At 42.8% G+C, this 26,308-nt stretch overlaps 2 protein-coding genes across 2 annotated transcripts in view; both read right to left on the reverse strand.

The window, feature by feature from the left end:
- tent4b (terminal nucleotidyltransferase 4B) overlaps positions 1-1,007 on the reverse strand; it is a 32,398-nt gene extending 31,391 nt beyond the window's left edge. The window contains exon 1 of the mRNA XM_038282614.1: positions 180-1,007. Within this exon, the coding sequence (XP_038138542.1) occupies positions 180-721 (542 nt within the window). The 5' untranslated portion in view covers positions 722-1,007. The remainder of the gene's footprint in view (positions 1-179) is intronic.
- A 3,875-nt stretch (positions 1,008-4,882) lies between these two features.
- Positions 4,883-26,265, reverse strand: heatr3 (HEAT repeat containing 3). The gene is made up of 15 exons (XM_038282624.1): positions 25,980-26,265; positions 24,577-24,749; positions 22,670-22,757; positions 21,421-21,521; positions 14,688-14,797; positions 12,608-12,748; positions 12,248-12,534; positions 10,210-10,300; positions 9,934-10,088; positions 8,347-8,429; positions 8,118-8,254; positions 7,922-8,010; positions 6,172-6,315; positions 5,906-6,082; positions 4,883-5,751 (listed from the first exon to the last, which is right to left on the reverse strand). Exons 1-15 carry the CDS (start codon positions 26,118-26,120, stop codon positions 5,638-5,640), a joined length of 2,031 nt encoding a protein of 676 aa, XP_038138552.1. The 5' UTR covers positions 26,121-26,265; the 3' UTR covers positions 4,883-5,637.
- Between the last annotated feature and the right edge of the window lie 43 nt (positions 26,266-26,308).

The raw sequence follows: 26,308 nt of genomic DNA on the forward strand, positions 1-26,308 counted from the left end.
ACAAATTAAACACATTGAGTGGAAATAAACCAGAGGTTCAGGTCAGATGAACAACCTCCGCTTTTGTATTTTTCCTTTGATATTAAACATGTACATAAACATTGTAGTAGGTTTAAAGAGTGATTGAGTTGGCCTGCAAGCAGCAGGTGTGGGTCAATCTTCAACAGACTCACTCTTACCCAACAACTCCTTCAGAGTAGTTCCTGACTTTCCAAGGCGTGCCCGTGTAACCTTCATATCTTTCCGTGTTAGAGCCGCTGTCATTGTTCAAAAGACTGGAATTGTATCCGAAAGTGCTTGCTTTGTTGTCCCTCTTCCTTTTATTAGGGTGTCCGTCCGTGAGTCCCCTCCAAACCACAGAGACCCCACCGCCCTGCTGCCCCGCACCACCAGCACCGCCCCTGCCCGCGGCTTGGTTGTTGTGGTTGCTGTTGTCAAGTGGTATAAAGTCCCGCTGCTCGGTCATCTCTCTGTCCCCTGTGGAGGTATTCTGAGCCTTGATGTCTCCACCGCCGATGTGAGAGTCGAGCGTCCCGTTTCTGCAAAGAACGGCTCCCGATGCCCCGTCGCTCACGGTCGCTTTCAGGCTCTGAGATCCTGTGGAGTAGCTGCTGTTGACGTGCAAATACCCGAATCCCTGCGTCGTCTCCCAGATCTGCATCCACAGGTTGTTAGCGGGTCCCCGTTGTTCTGGTTGAAACCATGCGATTCTCGGATCCATCAAACGCCACTGTAGGCAAAAAGCCCCCCCCACCACTGAGCAGCGCTCAGCTCGTGTGCTGCTAGCCAGATCGCTAGCTAACGTTAGCTAGCCTGCTCAGGTTCTCCACTGACCGTTACTTCTAGATTACGAGAGGAAAAAAAACTAAAAAATAAAAACTACGCGTTTGAGAAATCACGTTAAACACCGAAGGTTCGGACTAATGCATCCACACATAGTAAAACGAGAGAGCGAGACAGCTGATAAAAACACTATTCGAGGATCAACTTGCTGTTAAAGACGTTGAAGCGTGAAGAGTGTTTCTTTCCACCGATGGCGGAGTCAACACCGCTACTGCGCATGCGCACTGCGAGTGAAAAAGGGGGCGGGGATACGGCGATTACGCAACATACATTTACGTTTTTTATGTACTATTACATAACAAACACGGATTTATATATATATATATATCCATATCCATTCCTTTATTGTCCCACAAAGGGGAAATTCTGGTGTTACAGAAGATTATAGAAAAAATGGCCACACAAATGTGGACCTTAGAAGAATGTATAAAAATAACATAATAGTGAAGAGTTAAAAAAAATAATAATAATATGGAAATCGTATTCTACAGATTATTATAAGTCTTGCAATTAAAATCGGTTGGAAATCAAAGACTATTTTTTGGGGACAAGGGGGGACCTTGGGGGACATATATATATATATATATATATATATATATATATATATATATATATATATATGTAGTTTGTGTACGATTTAGTACGGTTCCCATATATTTTTGCAATTTAAAATGAGAAAGTAGCCCTTCCAGAAATTATCCAACAGCAGTGAGAATGTATATGATTTTAAAAAAAGGGCCACTCAGGAACCGCGATGTATAACGGGGATCCAAAGGGGACCCGCTAACATCCTTAGGAATAAGATCTTGAAAACGCTGTGGTTCAGGTATTTGAAAGTCAACAATTAATTAAAAAATCTGATTAAAAATGATCCAAACAGACAGAAAGAAAACTTAAGTTCCAATTCTGGTATGCTAAATTCTAAAACAAAGAAGCAGAAAAAAGTTATGACAAAAACACAACAAATTGAGAGAGATGTGGCACTCTTTCTTATCAAAATTTTAAAGATAAATAAACCAAAACTTAGAATTGGAACAATACCCTTAGCAGGTCATAAATAACAGTAAAGATTGTTTACACACAATAAATCCTTCAATATAAACTTCAAAGTATATATATTTTTTGGCTAAATTCAGCTTATTTCTATAGCTCAATTTCACAAAATGTCATCCCAAGGGTCTTTATAAAGACAATTTAATTAGATCACACCGGCACATTGGTTCAAGGTTTTCTCTATAAGGAAACCCACCTGATGGCATCAGTTTGTTGACTTTGCCAGATTTACTCCTCCTGGATGGGCATGTGGCGACAGAGAAAGTGGGACTTGAATTGTGTTGTTGAATCTACAGCAATCCCTCAAACAGAGCATGCATGCAGAGACAGTAGAGAGGAAAAACTCCCTTTTAACAGGAAGGAACCTTCAGCAGAACCAGGCTCAGCGTTCTACCAAGCCCTACTGGTGTTTGAGAGGACAGGAGACACATTAAAAAGGAAATATAGAAGCACTGATCTATAAATACTTTGTTAGAAAAGGTAACAGTAAACTAGCCCCATAGGTGGATCTGTCTAGGAAACAGCTAAGCAGACAAGCTCTGAGTCAGTTTTTTTTATATCAAAAGGTTGAAATAGAGTTAGTCACAGTAAAAGCTGAGCCCATAAATATTTCTAGGAGAGGAACAGGACTAAGCACCGAAAAACAGACCCAACTCTCTCATCTATAACTAAAGTTGATGATGGCAGCAGCCCAGCTGATTTCCCTCCAGGATAATATCACAGTTGGATGGATATTTGTTGAAAACAAGCTTGTTGTTTATTCAGTGAAATTCGTGGCAGTGAGAGCAGCTGGTGATTTTACTTATTAAACAGTAGACACTTCATGATTTAACTTAAGAAAAAAAAGGTCTAGTGCAATGAAGAAGTTATTTTGCTTTCAAAAGGTCACTGAAGTAAATGTAACTAGATAAATCTAACCAGTTACAACCAATCTGTGTGTTCTTAGAGCTTTAGGCTTCTTATAGAAAAACCCTAAAGAAGCTTTAGGGTTCTGCCATTAGACTGCTGAATGTTTTGTAAAATGGGTTATTTTATTGTATTTTATTATATTTACTATATTTTATCATTATATATATAAAAAACACTGAAATGTTAGCACTGTAAATTTAGTCATATGTTTATGTTACTGTTTTTTTTTATATATATATATATTTTTTTACTATTTTTCAAGACTGCACTTTAAAAAAAAATTAATTGTCTAGAGAGCTGCTCTAAATGAAATTTCTTTTTAATTTACACTTGTTTAAACAAAATGACAAATAAATCTGTCTAAGTCTTAAACAAAATCAGTCACTTCATCTTTCGGCATTATAATAGTGGGATGATTTCTTACTTAATTTCAATTTCCAGAACTCCTTAAAATGGAACAAAAACACAGGTTTTCACTTCTAAATAAAAATCTGGATTTACTTGGCAAAAAGAAAGAAGAAAAAAAGGAAATATCTTCCTCCCTAAAACACATCAAAGTCAAAGCTAGAGATTCCGGTAAAACCTGTCAGAAAACCTACAACTAAATCATTAAGCGTTGCTTTGTCTCTTACAGAAGGATAAGCTATAAATTAGATAAAAATAAGAATGATCATCTTTAATCTTTTGTAAACCAGCCGTTTTATTCAATAACACAGACTTTATCTTCTTATACTTCTCATTTATATTTCTTGTTTAGTTCGGATTTGTGACCTACAGCCAAACCGAGCTCTATAGTCTGATTTGATTTAACAGGAAGTTACATTTGTGCTTTTCAACTTGCATTTTTTAACTTCTTTGTTTTTGAACGTTGGCTTTATAACTCTCAAGTCATCATTCTTCCTCATAAGTGTTGGCCATAATCTCGCATTTACATTCTAATATTTTTTTTATTGGTTTCTCTGCAAACCATAAAGCATCTAAATATGTCTCGAGTTAATATAAAGTATCTTTGTGTAATGAATCTACATGAGTTTCTGCACTCAGCCTTTTTATTAGCTTTCCCTCAGTCTGAAAATATCTGTTGGTCTGTTTGTGTGTGTAGTGTGTGTGCGTTGGTGATGGGGTGTAATTATGTTTATTCCATGTTCAATTACAATGGGGTAATGTTTTTATTTGTGGAAAGCACTTTGAACTATATTATTTGTATGAAAAGCGATTTATAAATAAAGTTTGACTTGACTTAAGTTGAACTAGTAAAATAACCTAACTTCATTGTTTTCTAATTTAATGAGCTGGCTCTGGATTATTTCTGTTTCTTAGATTAAAATGTGCTTTCCTCTAGAAGAAATTATTTTAAGCTATTTTCATCACAAAGAGTTTGGAATAAGACCTTCAACAAACAAAAAGTCTATCGATTTTCAGTGGTTTGATTACATAAGTCAAGTTGTTTTTGACCAGTTTGTAATTTTTTGACATTTTGGAAGAAAATTTCAAATGTGTAAAGAATATTTCCAGGTGGAACGTCACATCTCCCTTTACTCCAAACTGGTCAAGGATGGTTACTAATGTTTGCATTATTGCTAAGAACTTCATTTGTGTGGGAAACAGTTCTAAATAAAATGAACACAAACTGCTGAACATTTTTAAATCTGAGCTTGAGATTCAATATGATGCATCAGTTTTTTTTCATAGCTTGGTTGAATTAGATAAGTTAGTTTCTTTCACACAAGTTTAGCACCCTTTGCGGTCCCTGCTAATTCCTGCTCCCTTCAATAATAAGTGTAGAAAGTCATTTTTCTGAGAGAAAAAAAAAAACTGCTTTTAAGAAGCTTTGAAGTTTGGATGTAAAGAAATATAAATTCAAAAAAAAAAAAAAAAAGCCTTTTTAATAACATTTCGGCTTTGTACCCTTGTGAACTTAGCCGTGTGAAAATACTCAGATCAATTTAACAATGTTCAATTTTCTCTTGTAACAAACACATATTAGAATCTCACTGGAATCTTATAAGGTAAACAAACAAAGGAGGACATTATTAGGAACAAGTGGTTTTTATTGTTTTTTTTTTACAAATAAAACAGGCATCGCAAGATGAAAATCCAAGTTTGAAAGAAGGCAATAAATCCATTTTGCAGTTTGCAACAGACCATGGAGGGATTCAGTAAAGGTGTAAAGAAGGTGAGGCCAAATATGATGGACCCACCATTTAAACACCAACATCAACGATGGCAGCATCATGCTGTGGGCCTCCTTTTGTTCTCAGGGGAGAGAAGAATTGGTGTTTAAACCTCAGCTAGGCTCAGTGTGGAAGAGTTCATTTAATCTCCTTTATCTTTAAGAGACATGTTAAGCTTTTCTCTATGAGCTGAAACATCTGCGCAGCCATTTTAAAATACAAAACTACAAATGTGGCCTTCAAAGCCCGATTTCAAAAGGTCTCTAGAAACCGACGTTACCCAAAATATCCCAGTAATATCTCAACTTTAATAAAAGCACTTTTTATGGATCATTTTACCGTTAAACTCCAAATAAGAGCAGCAGTCTGTGGTTTCCTCACAACAAAAGTAGGCCTCCTTCTACCACTTGGGATGTTAAAGGATACCAATGAATTATTAACTGCACTCTTATTAAACTTTTTCTCACACTTTTTTTTTCACACTAGCTGATATGTCATCACCTCTTCTTTTGGACAAATATTAAAACTTTTACCAAGCAAAAGAAAAAAGGAGAAAAAAAGATAATTAATAAAAAAAAATTGATAAATAACTGATATTTTCACATCCAATCCTTCTCATACCGTCTCCACGACTCACAGTATGAAGAACCCAAAGTCCTTATTTCTTTACCAGCTTCTCCAGATAACCGATAAATCTCCTTAGGTTGATTTTGATGTTGTCCAACACGCACAGCTGCTCAGGGCTGTAACTACCCCGTCCTTCTTTACGGATCTATTGAGGAAACAGAGGACAGATAAACATCTTGACTTATTGGAGAAATTAGACACTAATGAATTCAATCTGACCATTTTTTGGGGAAAATTGTACAAAAGAAACTGGAAATAATCAAAAACTGTAAATCAATAATTAGCTCATCTGTAGAAACCTTGGCCTTGAAGACTGGCTGAAGTGCCTTAAGTGCAGGCAGTAGGCTGATGGTTTTAGCCGCTGTTTCTGCCTCCTCGCCATCGGCAAACACGTCAAACAAAGCGTCCAGAGCTTCTCCGTTCACAACCAGGTTGGAATCTTTCGTAGCGACCTGAAGCAAGGCGTTTCCGATCATCTGGGGGAGCAAAAAATAAATAGAAAAACTTCAGAGCGGGAGCAAAAAGTATGGATTTGAAGCAAACTAACAGGAAAAAGAAGTGATACCTGGAGGGTTTGCGCCGTGCCCTTTTCTTTGGCTAATGTGCTTCCAGTGATGCCCAGAATGGCGACGGCGTTAACCCTTACGCTGACGATGTCGCAGCAGGTGGCTGCCTCGCTCAGGCTCATCAGCTGCTGGGGGGTCATGCACTGAAAAAAAAAAAACACCCAACAGCGAGTGGCTTCATGAATAAAACCTTGAATCAAAGCTACAAATCAGCATCTATTTATATGTGTTACCTATAAGACGAGATTAAATAGTTTGCTTTTGGATTTTTTTAACATGACAAATAGATCTATTACAGACGTTTACCAAGAGTTTTCTATACCGTTCGTCCTTCAGAATTTATCTTATTTCTTACAATTGTTTACATGTTTAAGATCAAAATGGTTCTATAATAGATATTTGTATTGTGTGTAGCTGTAAAAATACAGCAATCTGAAACTGCACAGTTTTCAGGAAAGGCAACAATAAAATACATCAGGGAAAAAAAACACTGTCATACCCACCAGGGGCGCTAGACCTGTAATTTCCAGGTTTAGCTCCCCTGAAAGTGACAGGCAGCAGCCTATGGGAGCAAATCGTTACCAAATTTAAAATAAAAAAGCATTTTCAGAAATACTTTTTCATTTTAAGAATGTGGCTGCATTGTTTGACTCATAAATGAAATTAGTAATCAATAATCCTCTTTGCATTTTAATTTTCTTCAACACTGCTCATCCTTTTACTTAATTAAAATGAAAAAGAAAAAGACATTTGAGATTTATTTTTAAAAAATGTACCCCAGCAAATTCATACCAAAATTCAATTTGAAATGTAAAATTTGAAAATGAAAAAGCATTTTCAGAAATGTTTTTTTCATTTTAAGAATGTGGCTGCATTACTTGACGCCACTCAGTATGCTTTTTCGTTTTTGAGTTATGGACAGTACTTTGCAAGCAGACCACGAAAACGCAATGTTCGCTGTGTTTTCTCTTTGATTATGGCATAAAATGTGCAGTCTTAAAAAAGAAAATGCAAATGCAAATAGGATGATTGATTACTAATTTCATTTTTGAGTCAAATAATGCAGCGACATTCTTTAAATTAAAAACCATTTCTGGAAATGCTTTTTCATTTTCATATTTGACTTTTCAAATTGAATTTTGGTATTTATTTGCTGGGATACATTTTGAAAAATAAATCTCAAATGTCTTTTTCTTTTTAATTTTAATTAAGTAAAAGGATGTGCAGTGTTGAAGAAGAAAATGAAAATGCAAAGAGGATTATTGATTACTAATTTCATTTATGAGTCAAACAATGCAGCCACATTCTTAAAATGAAAAAGCATTTCTAAAAAATGATTTTTCATTTCAAATATGGTAACGATTTGCTTCCATAACAGCCTACTGGCAAAGTAGAGAACAGTTTCGAACAGCAGAATGGGAAGTCATGGAGTTCCTGGTAAAGTTGAGGCCACATTAAGTTCTCCAGATGAAATCCTACATCAGAATTTACATGGGCAGGTTTTAGCGAAGAACCGCCTGCATCAAGATGCAGCAACTGCTGAATATTGACCCAATAAATCATTTAATAAATCCTAAATTTAATTAATGCTAGGGTTAAAAGTTACACAGGGCTTTTGTAGGAATAAAGATCCAGTTATAAAGTATCCTAAAGGTTGTATAAAGCTAAACTATGGTATTTATCTCATGTAATATTAACCATAAAGTATGAAAACTTTTAACTGAGACAGAACCATTTCGTATTCAGTACCTGGCTAATGTTCTTGGAGGCCATTATCTGCAGGAGAGAACGCATGGCGCTGATAACAGCCTCAAGAAACTCCTCATCTTTAGGGATCTCTGAAACAGAATAACGAAACAATAATTCACAGATCTGTGTTCTGTTTTCATGGAATGAATCTAAACTGATTCCTAATGTCCTAAAATTGTCATCATGAATGTGAGACCTCCGGCTCCGAACACCAGCGAGGACAGGTGATGTGCTGCTCCCTGCAGGGCTGCCTCTCCGCCCAGCGACTCTGCATCCATGGTGGAGAGGATGCTGTGGAGGCAGGTCAGCGCCCGGGACTGAACCCGCTGCATCCTGCACAGAGGAGACATTTTAAAAAAAGTTTAGGTGCAGAAAAGTTTGCAGCTGCAACTAATATGAATAGGGAAGAAAAAAAAGTCAGCTACCTCTTCTTTAGGCCCCTCCAGGATGGACTCTCGCTGCACACATCAATGGCTTCTTGGCTGGGGAAGGTTGACTTTTTAAGGACCTGGAATCAAGAGGAAAAATGTTTATATAAATACCAAACAGTAAAAGCATAAGAACAAGAGGAGAGAGAAGGGGCTCAAAAATCACACAGCGCCTTCCACAAGTAGAGATAACCATGAGCTTTATCACATTTTCTCACGAAAAACAACAAATTACTGTAAACTATGTGACAAAACACATGGGACATTTATATATTTGAAGTAGGAAATAAAAGAATGTATATTTTATTATTTTTTGAAAAAAAAAAATAGCATCAGTTTATATTCAGCCGCCTTTTCTCTGATACCTTCAACAGATTTAGCCATGCTAGAGCACGGTGGTGGCAGCATGATGCTGCATGGGGAATGCCTTTTTACAACTGGGACAGGGAATAGACCTTTTTCACACTTCCGGGTTTTAAAGCGGATGTGGGGTTTGACAACTTCCGGTGGCTATAGCGTTAGCATAAAAGTCTAAGAAAATGGCTCAGTCTCGGCGCAGTTGTTTTTGTTCTGTACCTGGTTGTTCATGTGGGGCAAGAAAACAGCCATATCTGTCCTATCATGCATTCCCACAGATTATGTTGCAACCGCAACAGAAACATAAAACAAATAGTAACAACTGAACAGGAAAATGTTAGAATAAGCTCTAAGTAGTCCAGAAGTCGTACGTGAAAGTTCTTCAGCCGTCAAACATGAACAGGAACCCGAACCAACGAACAAGAGCCAACCGGCTTTCTGACCGTTTCAAACCTGCAGCTTGTGCGGTTCCTCATTTTTCTTCATGGATCTGAAGCATCTAGCTCTGACAACTACCTGCCCCTCGACAATATTTGACACTACAGGCATGCAGAAGTAAAGCATAGTTTCAACATCAAGCATCATCTAGAATCTCAGAACTAACATAACATTCTAGCATGCTGTTTTTCACAAACTGTAGTGGCAAACAAATTTCAGAATGTCAAAATATAACTGAAAAGTTTAAACTATGTCCGTCTCCAATATTCCACATAATTTAGATACTAAGTTAGGCTTCATTACGATGTTTGTGTAGCTCATATCTTGCAGCTAGCGGTTAGCTCGCTAAGCTACGTCTTTTCTTACCTTGATAGCTGTGGATATATTCTTCGTGGAAGAACTTGTATCCTTTCACAGATTTGTTGGTGGGGGAATTCGCCGCAGCGATTTCCTCCGCATCCGCGAAAGAAAGTGTTGGCAAACTAAGTAAGGATGACGAAAAGCACCGGAGGAGAGACATTTTTTAGAGTAAAACAGGAAGTGCTCCAGCCCTTTCAGACGCAGCTTCCGGTTGTTGTGAAAAAGGTCTATTTGGTGAAAGTGGAGGGAAAACATTAAGGTAAATTGAAGTAGATTTTACTAAAGCGTATTTATGAGCCAATGGCCTAATCAAAGTCTGGATCAAAACGCCTGATCTGAAGCGACATCCTGTTCACCGGCCGACTTCATCCAACTAAGCTTGAGTAGGACTAGGTGTGAGGTGCGGTGGAGGAAGCAGAGAGCGTTTGCCTTTTCTGGGATGCTGTAGTTGATCAAGGCGCCTTGCACCTCGGCTGACAGGCACAGCGGGGACATCAGGTGTGACGCTCCGTCACAGAGCCCGTCCGCCGCCATGTCGCTTTCGTCGCTGCTCGATTCCTCCTCCCACTCGTCATCAGATGGGTCTAAACAGAATTCAAACAGTGCAAACAGGAAACAATGAAGGATTTTATTTTGCTTCTCTCCTCAAATCCCCGGTCAGAGGTGCCCGGGGTCAGCGCTGCTGTCCGCGCCCTCAACACTCACCGTCAGAGCAGCACATGTTGACAATGATCTCCAAGGACGTCTGCTGGGCTGTCAGCAAGGCCGTCGCTTCCCTCAGCTCCTCCTTACCCCTCTGGACACAAACAAACAGCCAAGTGAGTCAACATCAGACCGCCGGCGCTGCCATCACCCAGTCTGGCTTCAGCCGCTCGCCATTCGTTCCCGCTGATGTACTAAAATACGTCACGTTAAACTGGGACATGGTGGCAGCCTGCTTAAAAAAGCAACTTCCAATTATGACCAAATACTAGATGAAACCCCATGTCTACATATGTTACAGGGAAACTGCAGAACGTCAACATGATTTTGGGGATCAGCTCCTGATGGAGCCATGAGGGACAGATCCGTCTCGCCGGCGTCGACTGACAGTCAGTCAGCGGTCCCTGCATGAACCGTGAGGCGTGCGACACCCGGTCCAAACTCGACCTCCGTCTGCACGCAGGGTGACCTGAGGCTTTTTCACCACAGCGCTTCCAGTTGTTGAAGAGTTTGTCCTTTCTGTTGTTTTAAAATGATCTACTTTCCTTTTTTTCTTCTTTCCTAAGGACCTGAGAACTTAGAAAGACTTTAACATCCTAAATCCAAACATTTCCTAAAAGCGAGTTCACGAGTCTACTGAAACCGCGGCAGACCAAACCAGATGAAAGTGCGCATTCAGCTCGGCAAAGAACTCATGCTCTTCCTCAACACTGAAGTCCTCAGACATTTTTCTTTCGTTGTTTCTTTCTTTGCACAGGTAAACAGCACATTTCTTCTTCTACGCTTATCGGCAGAGCAGACGCTGAATGTGCACTTTCATCTGGTTTGGTCTGCCGCGGTTTCCGTAGCGTCGTGAACTCGCAGGCGCGCGCTTTTAGGAAATCCTATACACTACTGTTTATGCTCTAAAAACATTCTAAATGACTTCGTTTCGAGTAAATTATGGACGCTACCCACTCAGGACACTTGGATTACATTGGACGAGCAGTATGGAGGAATATTGACACGTTTTTTGTGGACTTTTATGGACCTTTCTGCCTCGGGCGCCATAGACCTCCATTATTTGAATGACAGCAGACAGCAAGAAGCCTCCCAGATCTCCAGATGCATTTGAGATATCAAAAAAGTACTCCAGAGTGTTGTTCGGCATGGGGGTGAGTAGAAAATGAAGGCTAATCATGTTTTGGGTGTACTATTCCTTTAAAGTGTGAAACTGAGCTACTTAAACTCTGAGACGGAAGGCTGCTTTTAAAATAACCTGATGGACGATGAGAAGTGCTCAACATTACACACTTTAATATGGAATTATTGCAGTTTCTTATTTCAAATTTGACACATCATAAAGAAAAACTAGATCTACTGATCATTTTTTCCCCGCCTCTAATTCATCAGCTAATGGCGCTGTCACACCTTGAAGATTTAACCAGTGTATGCCGATGTATTACAGATCTGGGAAAAAAAATTGTACTTTTCTGCTAAAAAACAGACAATACATTTATTTCACAGAAAATTACTTAGATTTTGAATCTTTCAGAGCTCATCTTTGCTCAGACTATCTGTGTAGATGGAAGGCACCTTCTCGGTGTGGCTGCAGTTGCAAATTAAATAGCATATATATATATATATATATATATATATATGGACAGAGAGGAGGAAGCACCCATGGAGAAGAAGAACGGCAAAACTCAGAAGGTTTTTTATATATATATATATATATATATATATATATATATATATATATATAGCCTAATCCTACTTTAATATTTTCCTCAGCCTCACCTCTCACCCGTCTTTGGTGTTTTTAGTCTTCAAACCGCTTAGGCCTTCACAGAACAGCTGTAGTTATATATTTATAACTACCGGTAATTTATTATACCATTAGTTGTAATGAATTTTGTTTCGGGGTCCAAAAGTAAACAAAAAAAAAGTTAAGGTACACTGACAATGGGGAGTTTTGTTGCTGTAATAAAAGAAAGTGTGAAAAATGTTCAGCAGGTGTAAATCTCTTCACATGGTTCGGTGATAATCAGAGTCTGCTTACAGGCAGCAGGTCAGCGAAGTCGCCGTCGACCTTCTGAGTTTTGCCGTTCTTCTTCTCCATGGGTGCTTCCTCCTCTCTGTCCATCTCCTCCTCGACAGGCTCCGCCTGTGGTTCTGCGTCCGTCGCTGGGGTCGTGTTTCTGGAATGAGCCTTTTCTGCTCGCCTGAGTTCAGGGATCAACACGCCCGTGTCTAAATCCAGGCACTGTGACAGGGTAGCCACGACGGCGTTGAGGGTCTGAGCTTGCTGGGCGGCGGGCAGGCTGGTCTTCACGTTCCACAGCGTACCTGAGATACAAGGCAGGCACTGAGGAGACCTGGAGTCATTTCATGATGAGCATGAAAACAGGATGAATTTTACCTGCAGCTAAAGTCCTGAGGAGAGTGTGCGCCATGTCTGGCTCAGATGACAGTAGCACTTTCTCCAGAGCTCCGAGCACAGCGGGGTTCATGCTCCGTAGGAGCTCAGGGTTCTCCTCAGTCACAGTGTGCAAACAGTGAGCTGAGGAACAGAGAGCGATCTAACTTAGTTTGGTTCATATCAGACGGTCTTCTAAAATATTATTAATCCCTGCAGTCATAGCGGTATTAGCCTCTGGGGGTGGAGCTTCTTTTTACTTTGCAGCAACATTAGGCAAAAAAAAAAGTTCCCCCCTAAATCCTTTTAAAATAAAGGAGGCTTTAGAGTTTCTAAATTAGGTCACCAACAGTTTAATACATGGGTTTGGTTTTACAGCCCTTTAAACAAAAAAAATAAATAAAGATGCTACTTTAATGTCTATCCAAAAATAAAATATCTAAGCAAAACTTCTCACAGAGTCCACTAAAACCTTCGTGGAATAAATATGCTTTAACCAAATAAGTCCAAGTTTACTGCGGTTATAGTCAAGATGCGAGTCTATACAGTCTGAGGCTTCAGCTAATTTTTCAAAGGGGTTTCAAGGTGTTTATTTTTGAAAACAAATTGGTTGAGGATCGAAAGTTTAGATACTTTTTCTGTTTTAATCACCTAGAAATAAGAGATTGTGATATTTACAATCATGGTTCTACTTGGAAAATATTATCAATAAAATATTTTTTTACATTTCGACACTGGGGCAACACTGGATTTAATCAGATACGTAATTTCATGAAAAGGTTGCTCTGAAAATCCTCTGGGCTTAAAATCTACAGAGATAAAACCAAACACACCTGACTCTCAGACTATTATCCTTATTTAGCCTGATCCTGTTTTTAATGGTAACATTAGGAGAACATCAGCTCCAAAAAAGCTACAACCAACTTTGACCAACGTGCAACATCCAGTCCTTTAATATCAGCCTGGGATTTGAACTGGAAGCAGCAGCTGATGGGTCCTTGGGAAAGAAAATCTGCTCTTCAAAAGGACTTTTATATAAGAACTACCTTATTTTATTCATATCCAATGGTTTTTACTTATAGGAATATAATCTGACTATGCACCTTTAAAAGAATTGTTGTTTTCAACAGTCATCTTAGATTTAGTCTTACGACAAAAACTATTAATGATCAACCACATATAGTTTATTAAGTAGTGTGAGCATGAGGAGCCATACTGCTGTGAGCCAACGTTCATTTTGGAGAGCAAAGCGTGGCCTCGGACTTAGTGCTCACAAAGAAAAATTTCTGCACAAGCACAGCTGGAAGAGCAGTTTGTTAGAGTTCAGTGCGCAATACCAGACTATTTCGGCTTATTTAACCCCTGCCGGTGCTGCATTGGTCCATCTTTGGTCATGCAGAATGTGCACTGCTGCACGCCAGCTAGGCTGCGTCACCAAACAGGACGTAGCAACAAGGCTGATACTGATTAGCTTGTTTAACAGATTACAGCACAATGATGCATTTTAAACGTCGTCGTTGACGAAAACTCTCACCTACGAGTCATAATGTTTTCGTCATTAAAGATCTATGTTTAGCTCATCAGTTTTCATTATCGTCATGAAAGAAAGGAGCGTCAATTAAATAATTTTATCACCGTTGACGAAAACAACACTGTTTAAAAGCGCAGCTATCACCACATCTTTACTGTCATCTTTCTTTTCGGCCAAACTTCAGTTGGAGGAAATAGAATTGGCTTAAAACAGCTGAATAAAAACCCACTTCCTCTGGCCTTTCAATCAAAGGACTAAACCGCAACTTGAAATCCAAATATTGTTATATTTGTTAAATACCTGCTACAGGAAACGTGTTGCTATTATAAACAACCAACAGTTTATTTGCATTTTAAGCCTTTAAAAAGAAAAACAAAAAAAGATTCAGATGAATTTTCTTCTTTAGGATATAATTTGATAAAAAATAAAAATAAAAATTTTTTTGCAAGCTGGTTAAAATAAAAGCAGCTGTAAACACATTTGATCTTTTTTTAATGTAAATCTGTTGTTCAGCAGCATAAACTGATATCATGCTATCTCTTTCAGACCTACCAGCAGATACGGCCAGCTCCACGTTGTGATGGTGTCTCTCCAAACACTGGACCACCACATCCAAGAGCCCGGATTTGTTGAACAAAGACACCGCCTGACCGCTGTTCTCGCTAAAAGGATGACAGGTGAGTGAGACCAACTGTTAAAGAGCAGCATATTTATAGAGGCGATCAAACTCCTTGAAGGAGCATCGGATTTTATTCTTAATACTCCTGCAAGCGAAATGTCTAAAAGATAAATATTGCCCAGGCCAGGGGTCTGCAACCTTTGGAGCTTTATGTGCTTAACAAAGACCCTTCATCCCTTTGGCTAAAAATGAGGAAGAGTCAGATCATTTTTGGAAATATAGCTACGCTGGGGAGGAGCATCTGGGTGGAGGGGTCCTCGTGGTGTGGCGGTGGGTGTTGGGCACTGGCTTGTTTGCGGCCGTTCTTCTCCGGTGAGGGGGAGAATATTATAATTTTTTTGTTTTTGTTTTTGTTTGTTTTTTGTGTGGGAGGGGGTGTGTGGGCGGGGGGATCGGGGCTTGGAGTGGGGCTCGGGATTTGCGCTTAGCTGTGTTGTGTGGCTTTCTTCTTCTTCGGATTGGTGCTGTGGGACCGGTGTTGGGGGGAGTCGTTCGGGGGCCGGGATCGGGGTGGGGGTGCTGGCGCCGGAGCCGGGGGTTTTTGGGCATTGCCCGGCCCTACTGCGGGGTGGGTCTGGGGTGGCTCCTTGGGCCTGGGATCCCTGGGGCGCATTGCCCTTGGGCGGGGTCCCCGGTGGGGGTTCGGGGGTTCGGGTTCTGTGGGGAGTGCTGCTTGGGTTCTGGGCCGGTGTACGCCTGGCTGTCTGTCCCTGCTGCCACGGCCTCTGGTGTGCCGGGGTGCCTCGGGGCCTGCTGGGCTGGGGGGGGGCATGGACATTAACACCTATGGCAAGTGCTTACCCCCTCACGGGTTTGCACTCTGTAAGTGGGGGAAGGGGAGGGAGGGGGAGTAGGTATGATCTCGGCCTGGATGTCTTCTGTCGCTTGTGTGGTGAGTAGCTTGATTGTTATTGTAGGGGAGGGATTACATCTCCGGAGGGGGGGGTGGGGGGTGGTGATAGAGGGAAGAAGATCTTTGAAGGGCTTTGGGTCTGGCTCCCTGTCTTGGTCCTGGTCCGTGCTGCCCCCTGGTGGGGCTTCGTCCGGGGTGGGGGCTCTGCGTGTTGCGCGTTGGCTGGCCGGCTGGGATTGTCCCTTCCCTTATTCATTTATTTATTTATTATTATTATTTTTTTTCTTATCTTCCTTTTATATTTTTTTATTTATTTATTTATTTATTTATTTTTTTATTATTATTTTTTTTATTTAATTTATTTATTTATTTATTTTTTTTTATTTTATTTATTTATCTACTTATTTATTTATTTATTATTTTTATTATTATTATTTTTTTGGATGGACAGGACGGGGGGGGGGGTGGTGGAGTCGGCTCCGTGCCCGGCTGGCTGGTGGGTCCTGCTGCCGGTCCCGTGCCCCCGGGCTATGGTGGTGAAACTGGTGGGGCCCCCTTCTCTGGGGGGGCTCTCGGGGAACGGGGGTGCCTATTGGAGTCAGCGGGGGAGCTGGCTCCCTGGGAGTGCAGCAGGCACCCCAGTCCTTTGCTCCCCATCCCCGAAATCCTCCCTCTGCCTGCTCCATCACTCGGCCACACATGTAGGTTTTTGGGGAGGGGGTCGTTACTGGAGGGCCACACCTTCTGATGACGTCCCCCACCCCAATTTTATTTTGCATTTTAGACACTTCCATCTACATCATTTTCACAACACACATCTATGTAGGGCATTTTCGGGGGGTGGGGGTCAGGGCCACCGGGGGGGGGCTTATTTTATGGGCCTCACCACGGTCGGCCTCCTCCATCCCCTCTCGCATCTAGACATTGAGGGTTGAGGGTTGTCGAAGGGGGAGGGTGTGCTGGCACCGTCTATCTCCTGGAGGGGGGGTGGAGTGTGCCGGACACCCCCTCTTGGTACTCCCAGTTTTAATTGCATCTGAGAGCAACACGCAACAACACCACATTCGAGCGGGCGCAGTGAGGATCGGGGTCTTCTCACACCCCTGTTCTCCGGCTGCCGCCTGGAGTCTGGGGCCTGGAGGAAGAGCGGGCCACCTGGTCCGTGGTTTTGGCTGGGGCTGGCTGCGGGGCCTAGGTGGCCTGCTGGTGGCGGGGCTGTCACCTCTGCTCTCCCCAAAGAAGGTTGGATGGAGGGGCATGAAGTGCCTGGTTGAAGGTTTTTTTTTTTTTTTTTTTTTTTTTTTTTTTTTTTTTTTTTGTTCTTTTCGGGGGGGGGGGGGGGGGCGGTTCTGGTTGGGTGGCCGGCGCGGGATGGGTGGGCCCCGGTCCCGGGGGGGGCTCTTGCGGGGGGTGGTCCGGTCCGTGTGCGGGGTGGGGGGCCGGGCTTGAAGCAGGAAAGAGATGGGTTGGTGTGGCGGTGTCGCCGCTCCCCTCCCCTCACATCCGGATTTTAGGTTCACTTATGGGGTCATCCGATAGTCCCGGGACCGACCACCGGTGTCACCGGGTTTTTGGTCCTGGTATTATTGGATGTGAGTGTTATGTGTGAATGTGTGTCTGCGTTGTTATTTTCTTTATTTATTATTATTATTATTTTATTCAATTTTTTTTTTTTTTTTTTTTTTTTCCTGTGGTACGAGTGGGGGCACTAGGGAGGGAAGGCATGATTGAGATGGTGTGTTTTTTTTTTTTTTTCTCCCAGGTTGGGGTCTCAACCGCACCCTCTCCCAAATACATCTCAAGTCTCCGCTAAGTGCGGAGCCCATTCCCCCCGTCCTGCTCTCCCTCCGCTGGCTGGCGTCGGGGCTCACCGGTGCACTGGTGGAGCTGGGGGTGGATGCCCGGGGGACTGCTGGCTCATTCCTGGCGGCCTCTCCACTGGCCCCGGCCGGCCGGGGCTTTGCTGGGGCTCCTGTCTGGGGGTGGGGTGCCCTTGGGGCCTCGGATCCCTGGGGCCTGGGACTGGATCCGCTTCGGGGTGGGGCTGGGTGTTGTTCGGGGATTTTCGGGGTCGGTGCCGGTGCCTTCGCTACGATGCCGGTTCCTGGGCGGTGTTTCTTTCCTATGCCGGTTCTGTGGTATCGGTTCGGGGAGGGGGGGAGCTGCGCGGCATGGTGGGGTGCGGGTCTTGGGTCCTGTTTTGGGCTCCGGTTTTTCCGCTCGCACTTCTCCTCTTGCCTATTTATTTTAATTGTAATTATTAATTAATTTATTTATTTACCTATTTATTTGTTTTTTTTTTTTTTTTGTTTTTTTTTTTTTTTTTTTCTCTTCCTCGGTGGGGGGGAGCGGTTGCGGGCGGGTCGGTGTCTGGTGTCCGTTGTCGCATTGTGGGGGCCCCCTTTTTTTTTTTTTTTTTTTTTTTTCTCTTTTTTTCTTTGGGGGGTTTGGCATGTCTGTTTTCTCGGGGGGCAGGCGGGCCTGCTGGGTGGGGGTCCTGCTGGCGGCGCGCCGCTGGTGTGTGGGGGTCCGGGCGGCTCCGGCGGGGGTAGTGTTGGGGGGCCGGTCTGGGCGGGCTGGCTGCGCTGGCTGGGTATTCGGGTGGGTTTTCCCTCCTGGAGGCATGGCGGGGCTGCTCTGTTCCCACTGATCGCGGCGGGTGGGGCTGCGGGGCGGGTGTGGGCCTGGGGTGGCTATGACCGGCGCGTGGTGGGGGGCCGGGGCGGCGGAGCTGCTCTGGCCGCGTGTCGGGGCCTGGTGCGGGCTGCGGGGGGGGTGGCGGACGTGGCTGGGCTGCTTTGGCATCGTCCGGTGGGGGGGCGGCGCGGTTCGCTCCGCTCTGGCTTTGTGCTGCCCCTCGGGCTGCTGGGGGGGGTGGTTGCGCCGGCTGCGGTCTGCTCCTCTTGCGGTTTTGCGCCGGGCGGCTTTTCTGCTCTCGGGGTGATTCTGTGCGCGGTGTGTTTCGTTGCGCGCTGTTGGCATCGGTCTTGGTGGGGTGGGGCTGCGCTTTTGGCCGGGGGGGCGTTTTGGGGGGGGTCCCGCGGCGCTCGTGGCCGGTTCGCGGCGGATGCGCATGGGCCCCGGCCGGGGGCGGGGCCGTCTTAGTGTTTTCCTGGGTGGTGCGGTCGCGGTGGGTGTTGCGGCCGGTCGCCGGGGCTTGGTGCGGGGGGGCGGGGCGTGTTTCGGTGCTCTGTGGGGCTGGGGCGTTTCGGTCGGCGCCGTGGGGGGGCTGGTGTTCGGCGCCCGGCCCTACTTCGGGGTGGCCGGCTGCCGGCGGGGCCCGCGGACTCGTCCCCGCGGCTCCCCGGGGCGCCGGCATGGCGGTGGCTGGGGGGCTTCCTCGTGGCTGTCTCTCCTCCTGCCTTGGTGGGGTCTGATTTCCGGGGCTGGCCCCGCCTTGGTGCCTTCGCTTCTGGGGTCCCCTTGGGCGCCTGGGGCTTTGGGTCTCCCGGCGCTGGACTCAGTGCTCTGGGGGGTGTGCCTCTCCGGCTCTCCACAACCACTATTCAGCATTTTTTTTCTATGGTTAAAACTTTACATGCACAAGTTCACCCTCACAAACAACTACAGGTGCTAGGCTTCAGGTACTTAGAGATTCACTTCCAAACAGAAACCCCACATTCATATCTTCAGGTAACACAGAGTACATGTCAGACTTAATAATATTACTTTAGTGATAGTTTCAAGGTGTTTGCTTTATTGTATATCTCGTACCATGTTTTTTGGTTGTGCTGTTCTTTTTTTTTTTTTTTTTTTTTTTTCTCCATCTCATTACAGGTGTTGAAGCAGACTGAAAATGTTTTGTCATTGTCTCCTTCCTATCTCCTCTTTCTTTCATCTTTTGTCCTGTTTTTTTCTTTTTCTTTTTCCTTCTTCTTCTTCTGTTTTTCTGCTCTACTTACATTGCAGTGTCCATATGAACTGTAAAACTCCCTGCATAATTATAATAAAGCAATTTATATACATGAAACAAGTGGAGCGGTATGGCAATTGCGATACCGCTACACTTGTGAAAGTAAAATCTGTTGGGCTCCTTTTGGCATCAAGACAATTATTCTTATTGCCACCTTGCCAGACAGGACACTGTAAAAAAAAAAAAAAAAAAAAAAAAAAAAAAGGAAATATAGCTACGCTAACAGATGCATGTTTCAGCATTTTCTCCACTGATTTGTTGTATTAAAGGAATAGTAGACCCAAAACATGATTAGCCTTCATTTTCTACTCACCCCCATGCTGAACAACACTCTGGAGTACTTTTTTGATATCTCAAATGCATCTGGAGATCTGGGAGGCTTCTTGCTGTCTGCTGACATTCAAATAATGGAGGTCTATGGCGCCCGAGGCAGAAAGGTCCATAAAAGTCCACAAAAAACGTGTCAATGTTCCTCCATACTGCTCGTCCAATGTATTCCAAGTGTCCTGAGTGGGTAGCGTCCATAATTTACTCGAAACGAAGTCATTTAGAATGTTTTTAGAGCATAAACAGTAGTGTATAGGATTTCCTGAAAGCGCGTTCACGAGTCTACGGAAACCGCGGCAGACCAAACCAGATGAAAGTGCGCATTCAGCGTCTGCTCTGCCGATAATGCAAGCGTAGAAGAAGAAATGTGCTGTTTACCTGTGCAAAGACAGAAACAACGAAAAAAATGTCTGAGGACTTCAGTGTTGAGGAAGAGCATGAGTTCTTTGCCGAGCTGAATGCGCACTTTCATCTGGTTTGGTCTGCCGCGGTTTCCGTAGACTCGTGAACGCGCTTTCAGGAAATCCTATACACTACTGTTTATGCTCTAAAACATTCTAAATGACTTCGTTTCGAGTAAATTCTGGATGCTACCCACTCAGGACACTTGGAATACATTGGACGAGCAGTATGGAGGAATATTGACACGTTTTTTGTGGACTTTTATGGACCTTTCTGCCTCGGGCGCCATAGACCTCCATTATTTGAATGTCAGCAGACAGCAAGAAGCCTCCCAGATCTCCAGATGCATTTGAGATATCAAAAAAGTACTCCAGAGTGTTGTTCAGCATGGGGGTGAGTAGAAAATGAAGGCTAATCATGTTTTGGGTGTACTATTCCTTTAAAGTCCCCCCAAAAAATTTACTGTAATTTAACAGAATTATATTTTTTTGATACAAGTGGAGAAAATATTTCTTTTTTTCTCCAAAAATAGCAGCAACCTGTGGAAATTGTTTTATTCTCTTTCTTTCTTTAATTCAAAACCTAGGCACTGTGGTTATTTAAAAGGGACACATTTTCCATGGTAGATATTGACTACATATAACATATTTTTGTTAAAAAGGGGAACATGTTTGTAAATGAGTTTTGTTAGCTAGACTAGACTAAAATCTTTTCTATACTCACAAAATAATTCAACCAATTATATTAGAAATAAATTTTAGATCTTTTGTGAAAATGTTTTTTCCAAGCACAATTTTCCAAAAAATATCACCAACTTTTGGTAGATATTTGTCAAATGAGTTATCATTTAAAAAAAAAATAAAAAATAATAAAATAAAGACCTGGAAATGTTTGCAGCTCTAAAGTTTTATTAGCTAGACTGAAGTCCAAATTGGCTCTTGAGATTGTAAAGGTTGCAGTCCCCTGAGCTAGAAAAAAACCGGGACTACAATAATATTTTTGTCTTTTTGAGCATGGTAGAAGATCCGTGATGCTGTGGGCCTGTTTGTCTTTAATAGGACTTACTGCAGCAACATCTATACCAGGAAGGGAAAAAACCCGGATAGCTTACCAGAGATTCCACAGCAGGTTCACGGCCTCGTTGGCCACATCCTCCACAGGATTGCTCTGCTCTTTCATCGCCACAGCTGCAGTGTCAAAACCAGCACAACACTGGAAAGAAAACAGAAATCTGACCCTAACATCAGCAGACCAGCAGGTGGACACAAATATTTGTTTTAAACTGGTTCATAACACATCTTAATAGGGAATTGATTTATGTTCTAGAGGTGGACAATAGATCAAAACTTTCAACCAGTTAAATCTAAAAGAGAACCACTGGACCTCTTTCCTGCAGTTATAACTAGGGATGGGAATCGAAAACCGGTTCCTGTTCAGAACCGGTTCCGTATTTTCCGATTCCATGGCATCGTTTGGCAGCTCGCTGAATGATTCTTTTTTCGATTCCCGCAGCACCAGAGCCGAGAGCGCCGGCTCTGGGGAGCACGACTTACGTCACGTTTTTTTACGTAGGTTACGCAACTTACGCAAGTTACGCAACTTACGCAAGTTGGAAGAACTATTCGAGGAGGAAGACAACGAGCTGCGGTCACTTTGTGAATCAAAGCCCCGTCTTTCCTTAGCCCACAGGGTAGATCAGGAAATCCAGCTCTATAAAAGCTTGCCCTCCATCCCCTGCAGGGATAGCGCCACACTGTGGTGGTGGAACAAGCAAGATACGCTGCCCTTGCTATCTGGACTGGCTGAAAACTACCTCTGTGTGCAGGCTTCCTCCACCCCATCTGAGAGGGTGTTCTCCACGGCTGGAGACACCTTAAGTGCTGAGAGATCCCGTATCCTTCCAGAAAAAGCAGATATGCTCATCTTTCTACAAAAGAACTGTTAATTTTCCCTACTACTGTTTTATAATTAGTATTTTTTGTTATTTAAAAAAGGTTATTATCCCATCATTTGTTATTAGACATTGTTGTTATTTAAGTTTGTTCTTGTATTCATTTTTCATTTAAACACAGATGTTACTCCAGTTTCACATTTCCTGTGGACATCTTGATCTTTTTGAGTTTGTAAGATTGTGCAATAGTTAAGTAAACAAAGTTGATTCTGATAATCAAACTGTTTGTTCTCCTTTTTCCCCCAAATTGGAATCGAAAAAAGAATTGATTAAGAATCGAATCGTTTCATAGAATCGAAAAGGGAATCGGAATCGTGAAAATCTTTTCAATTCCCAACCCTAGTTATAACAGCCTGATGACAAATAGCAGCTAAGATGGAGTGAGCTGTAAGCGGCAGTGGTGTCTCACCTCTCGAAGCAGCATCATCAGCGGCGTCATGACATCGTGCTTCACCATGTCCTCGCACACCTCCTGACCTCCACATGCACTCAGATTTCTGTGGGGAGACGAACACTCATCAGAAACTTCAGAGATCCCATATGAGTCACAGAGCAAAGACACCACAGCATGAGCTGCCCTTCTTAAGCCACTTTCCTATTGAAAATACCAGGTTAGCGCGTGTTTTTTAAAAATGGATCGACCTTCTAACAATCGGCATACGGTTCCCTTCCCACTGGCAAAAAAAGCGGAGTCTAACCAGTGAGAAAGTCTAACAAGTGAGAAAGAAATCAGGAAAGTAAACAATGGCGAGCAACATGTAAGGAAGCCAGGGCATAGTCAGTATGCTTTATTGTTTCACTGTATTAACTTTCAAAATCCCTCCCACCAGTGCTGCTTCATGTTTATGGAACCCAAAGAGAGTTGTTACTGCTTCTTATATCAACCGTGGCACGGAGTGCTGACGTCCGTACGTTGCGTTTAATAGTATCACGTAAATTAGCAGGTCCATCCGGCTCTGCTGTTCCCACAGTATGCCATTAACAGGGATTAAAGAAAAAAAATCCTGAGCCGGAACCTTTTCAACACAGCAGGAAACTTATGTATATATATATACACACACACACACACACACACAGACTAGGGGTGGAACGGTTCACAAAATCCACGGTTCGGTTCACAGTTCCGTGGTCACGGTTTTCGGTTCGGTATATGTTGATTGTTAGCCTGACATGTTGGTCATGTTGCTGTTAGCATAAACAAAACGTGTTGCACAATGCTTGCACACTGTTGCACTTTTATCCACAACTTTCTTTCGGCCGTCATCGTAGGTCACTCTAAATGCAAAGTGGTCCCATACAGCAGACCTATAAAGTGCTGCTGGCGCGTCTTCCAACTCCTGTTCTTTCCCACTCGCCATACCCACACAATTCTCCACAACAACTCATTTTTTTCCCTGCTACACCCGGCTACGCTGCTTCGCTTCTCCTTCTTGTTTACTACTGGTGGTTGGCTTTGGTCGCAGTACCGCCACCTTCTGCTCTGGAGTGTAAACGCTTCGAAACACACGCGAACCGAACAGAGACAGTCGAACCGAACGGTTCGGACGGTTTTCATAAACCGTCCCATCCTTAACACACACACACACACATTTTCAAGCCATGCCAGGAGGGTGTGGGGGCATGGGATCAGAGATTGCATGAATGACTGAACACTAAATTTGACTTTTGAAAATCCAATACCAAAAGCGGCCAGAAGATGGCAAAAGCGCATCTATATCTGATGTGAATGACAGGTCATGTTCGAGGAAATCACAAACTCGTATTTTTAACTCTCATACATGGTCAGTTATTGACGCTGGTACATCGGCTGTTGCCGTAGCCCCCGGCAAACACACAAACAGCACCCGCCCCCTTCTTCTTCTGTTTGGCTAATACTGTTAGTTTCAGAGCGCTCCTTTGCTACTTTTGGCTGACAAACGCAAGAAGGATTTCGATTGTGTTTTTTAAAATTCATTTACTGTCAATTTATTTTCGATTGATTTTTTTTACCCACTGGCAATCGCTACTAACCGGAATACTTTAATCTCTGCATTCAGAGGCGAGGCAATTCTAACGCTGGTCGCCTACCTATTTGTTTGACCTGGGTAGACACGTGTCAGTGAGTTGTTCCCACTGCCACTAAAAGCCCATTGCTCCCGGGTTTAAGTTGGTTTTTCGGCCAGTGTGAAGGGGAGGCTAAAAACCTCCATCATGGTAACCCTGCCAGAAGAAGAAGTGGATTCTGACCATGAAACTCTGATCATTTACTTTGAGTTTTCTTCAGGGCTGAAATAAGTGATTAAAAAACAGATATTGCGCTGCAGTCAGCTACTTCACCTGAGCGCCCCAGCAGCTGTCTCTCTGACGGCCAAGCTGCCGTCCAGCAGCATGGGGCCCAGCCGTCTGACAGCGTCCCTCTGAAGGAAACCAGGGATGGTCTGGGTTTGCTGCACCACCCGAGAGATGCTGGCACAGGCAAACTCTCGAATGTCTGCACTGGGACTCTGCAACTGGAGAAAAAAACCCAAATACAGGCTGTTAAATTGTTTTGTTTTTGTGAATCAGAGCAGAATAACTTAACATGCATAATGAATTTGAAGCTTTTCTTTTTCCTGCTAAAGCACAAATAGATGTCCAAATGCAGAACAGAGGCCAAACATCTGTGACTCATTTCACAGGTTTGAAAAGCTTTAATCAAGAAACACAAGTTTATACAAAACAAAGCAGAAGTTGTTTTATCGTCATGCATAGCGATTGTCCCAGGCTTTGGACCCAAAGCTTCTATGTTTAGATAAACTTCCTGCTCTACCAAACTGAAAAATATGCAGATTGTCACCGGGTTTCTTCTTGACGGCTGGCTGGAGCTGATCTAGGAAGGCGTTTAGAAATTATTTATTCTCTGCAGTGTTTTTAGTAAAGATCGGGGAGGAAAAAACGGTCAACAACGTGTAAAAGTATTAGAGTGCTCATCCAACGCTGGCTTAGTTTTTCCTGGAGAGAAAATCTGGTTTTGTTTATTACCCTTCCAACAAACAAGTAGAGTTCACATTTTTTGTTTTTAAAGCAGAAGCAATCACATCTGAAACTGGTGGCTAAAAGATCAGTTTGTTTAATCCCCACTGGTAGAAGATTTTTGGATGTCCTAAAGTAATAAAATGTGTTAATTACTCAATAAATACATGAGTTTCATTGATAACCGTGGGACAAATATGAAAGATGCAACATAGTGTGATACAATTCAGCTGTTTCTTATCAGCATGACAGAGTGATATCAGCTGCCTCTACCCAACACAACATTTTTTCATTATTACCATCTTAAAAAGAAAAGAAAGGGGGGGATAAACATTATGATGTGTACAAAAGTGGTTTAAAAGACTGGAGGGGAAACTATTAAAAGAGGAGACAAAATTAGCGTTAAATCTAAGATAAAGCATACAAGTGAAAATTAAATCATTTATGTTAAAACTAAATATTCATTTAATTTAAACTAGTGTAAAAGTCAATATGTCACGTCGATAAAACAAACAAAAAAGGTAACTAAATTATAATAAATGGGCATGAATATTCCTAGTAGACAGACGATGCAACTATATAATTTATGGCACTATTATAGATGTGTATATTTTCACACATTGCCAGACATAATGACAGCGTTTTATAATAGAACCTAGTATATAATGGATAAAGCTCAGCCTTACAGAGGCTCAGAGGGTTTGATGAATCAAACTTCATGCTCCTACTTTTTCCAGCAGCTCAGCAGCAGGACAGCTGTCCTCATCGAGCTCTTCCTCCGGACCGTCCGCTTCGTTCACGGCGCTCACCGGCAGGCCCACAGAGTTGAACTGCGGCCGTTTAAACTTGGCTGTTTTAGTTTTACCCATTTCTCTCTGACCTTAAGCTCTCATGTGGCGAAATATCCGTCTGTGGTTTTCAGTCCGGTTAGTTGGGGACCAGCCTCCAAAACACAGCAGCTCCACGTTAGCTTGGAACCATGTGGGAAAGGAAGACTGCCGGAAAGCAGGCAGTGACGCTGTCGCAACTCTGGTTGCTTCTTCGTGTTATTACGTCG

This window comes from Cyprinodon tularosa, unplaced genomic scaffold (assembly GCF_016077235.1).
Source record: "Cyprinodon tularosa strain WSP-4 unplaced genomic scaffold, ASM1607723v1 ctg186, whole genome shotgun sequence".
In the NCBI taxonomy this organism is placed as follows: Eukaryota; Metazoa; Chordata; class Actinopteri; order Cyprinodontiformes; family Cyprinodontidae; genus Cyprinodon; species Cyprinodon tularosa.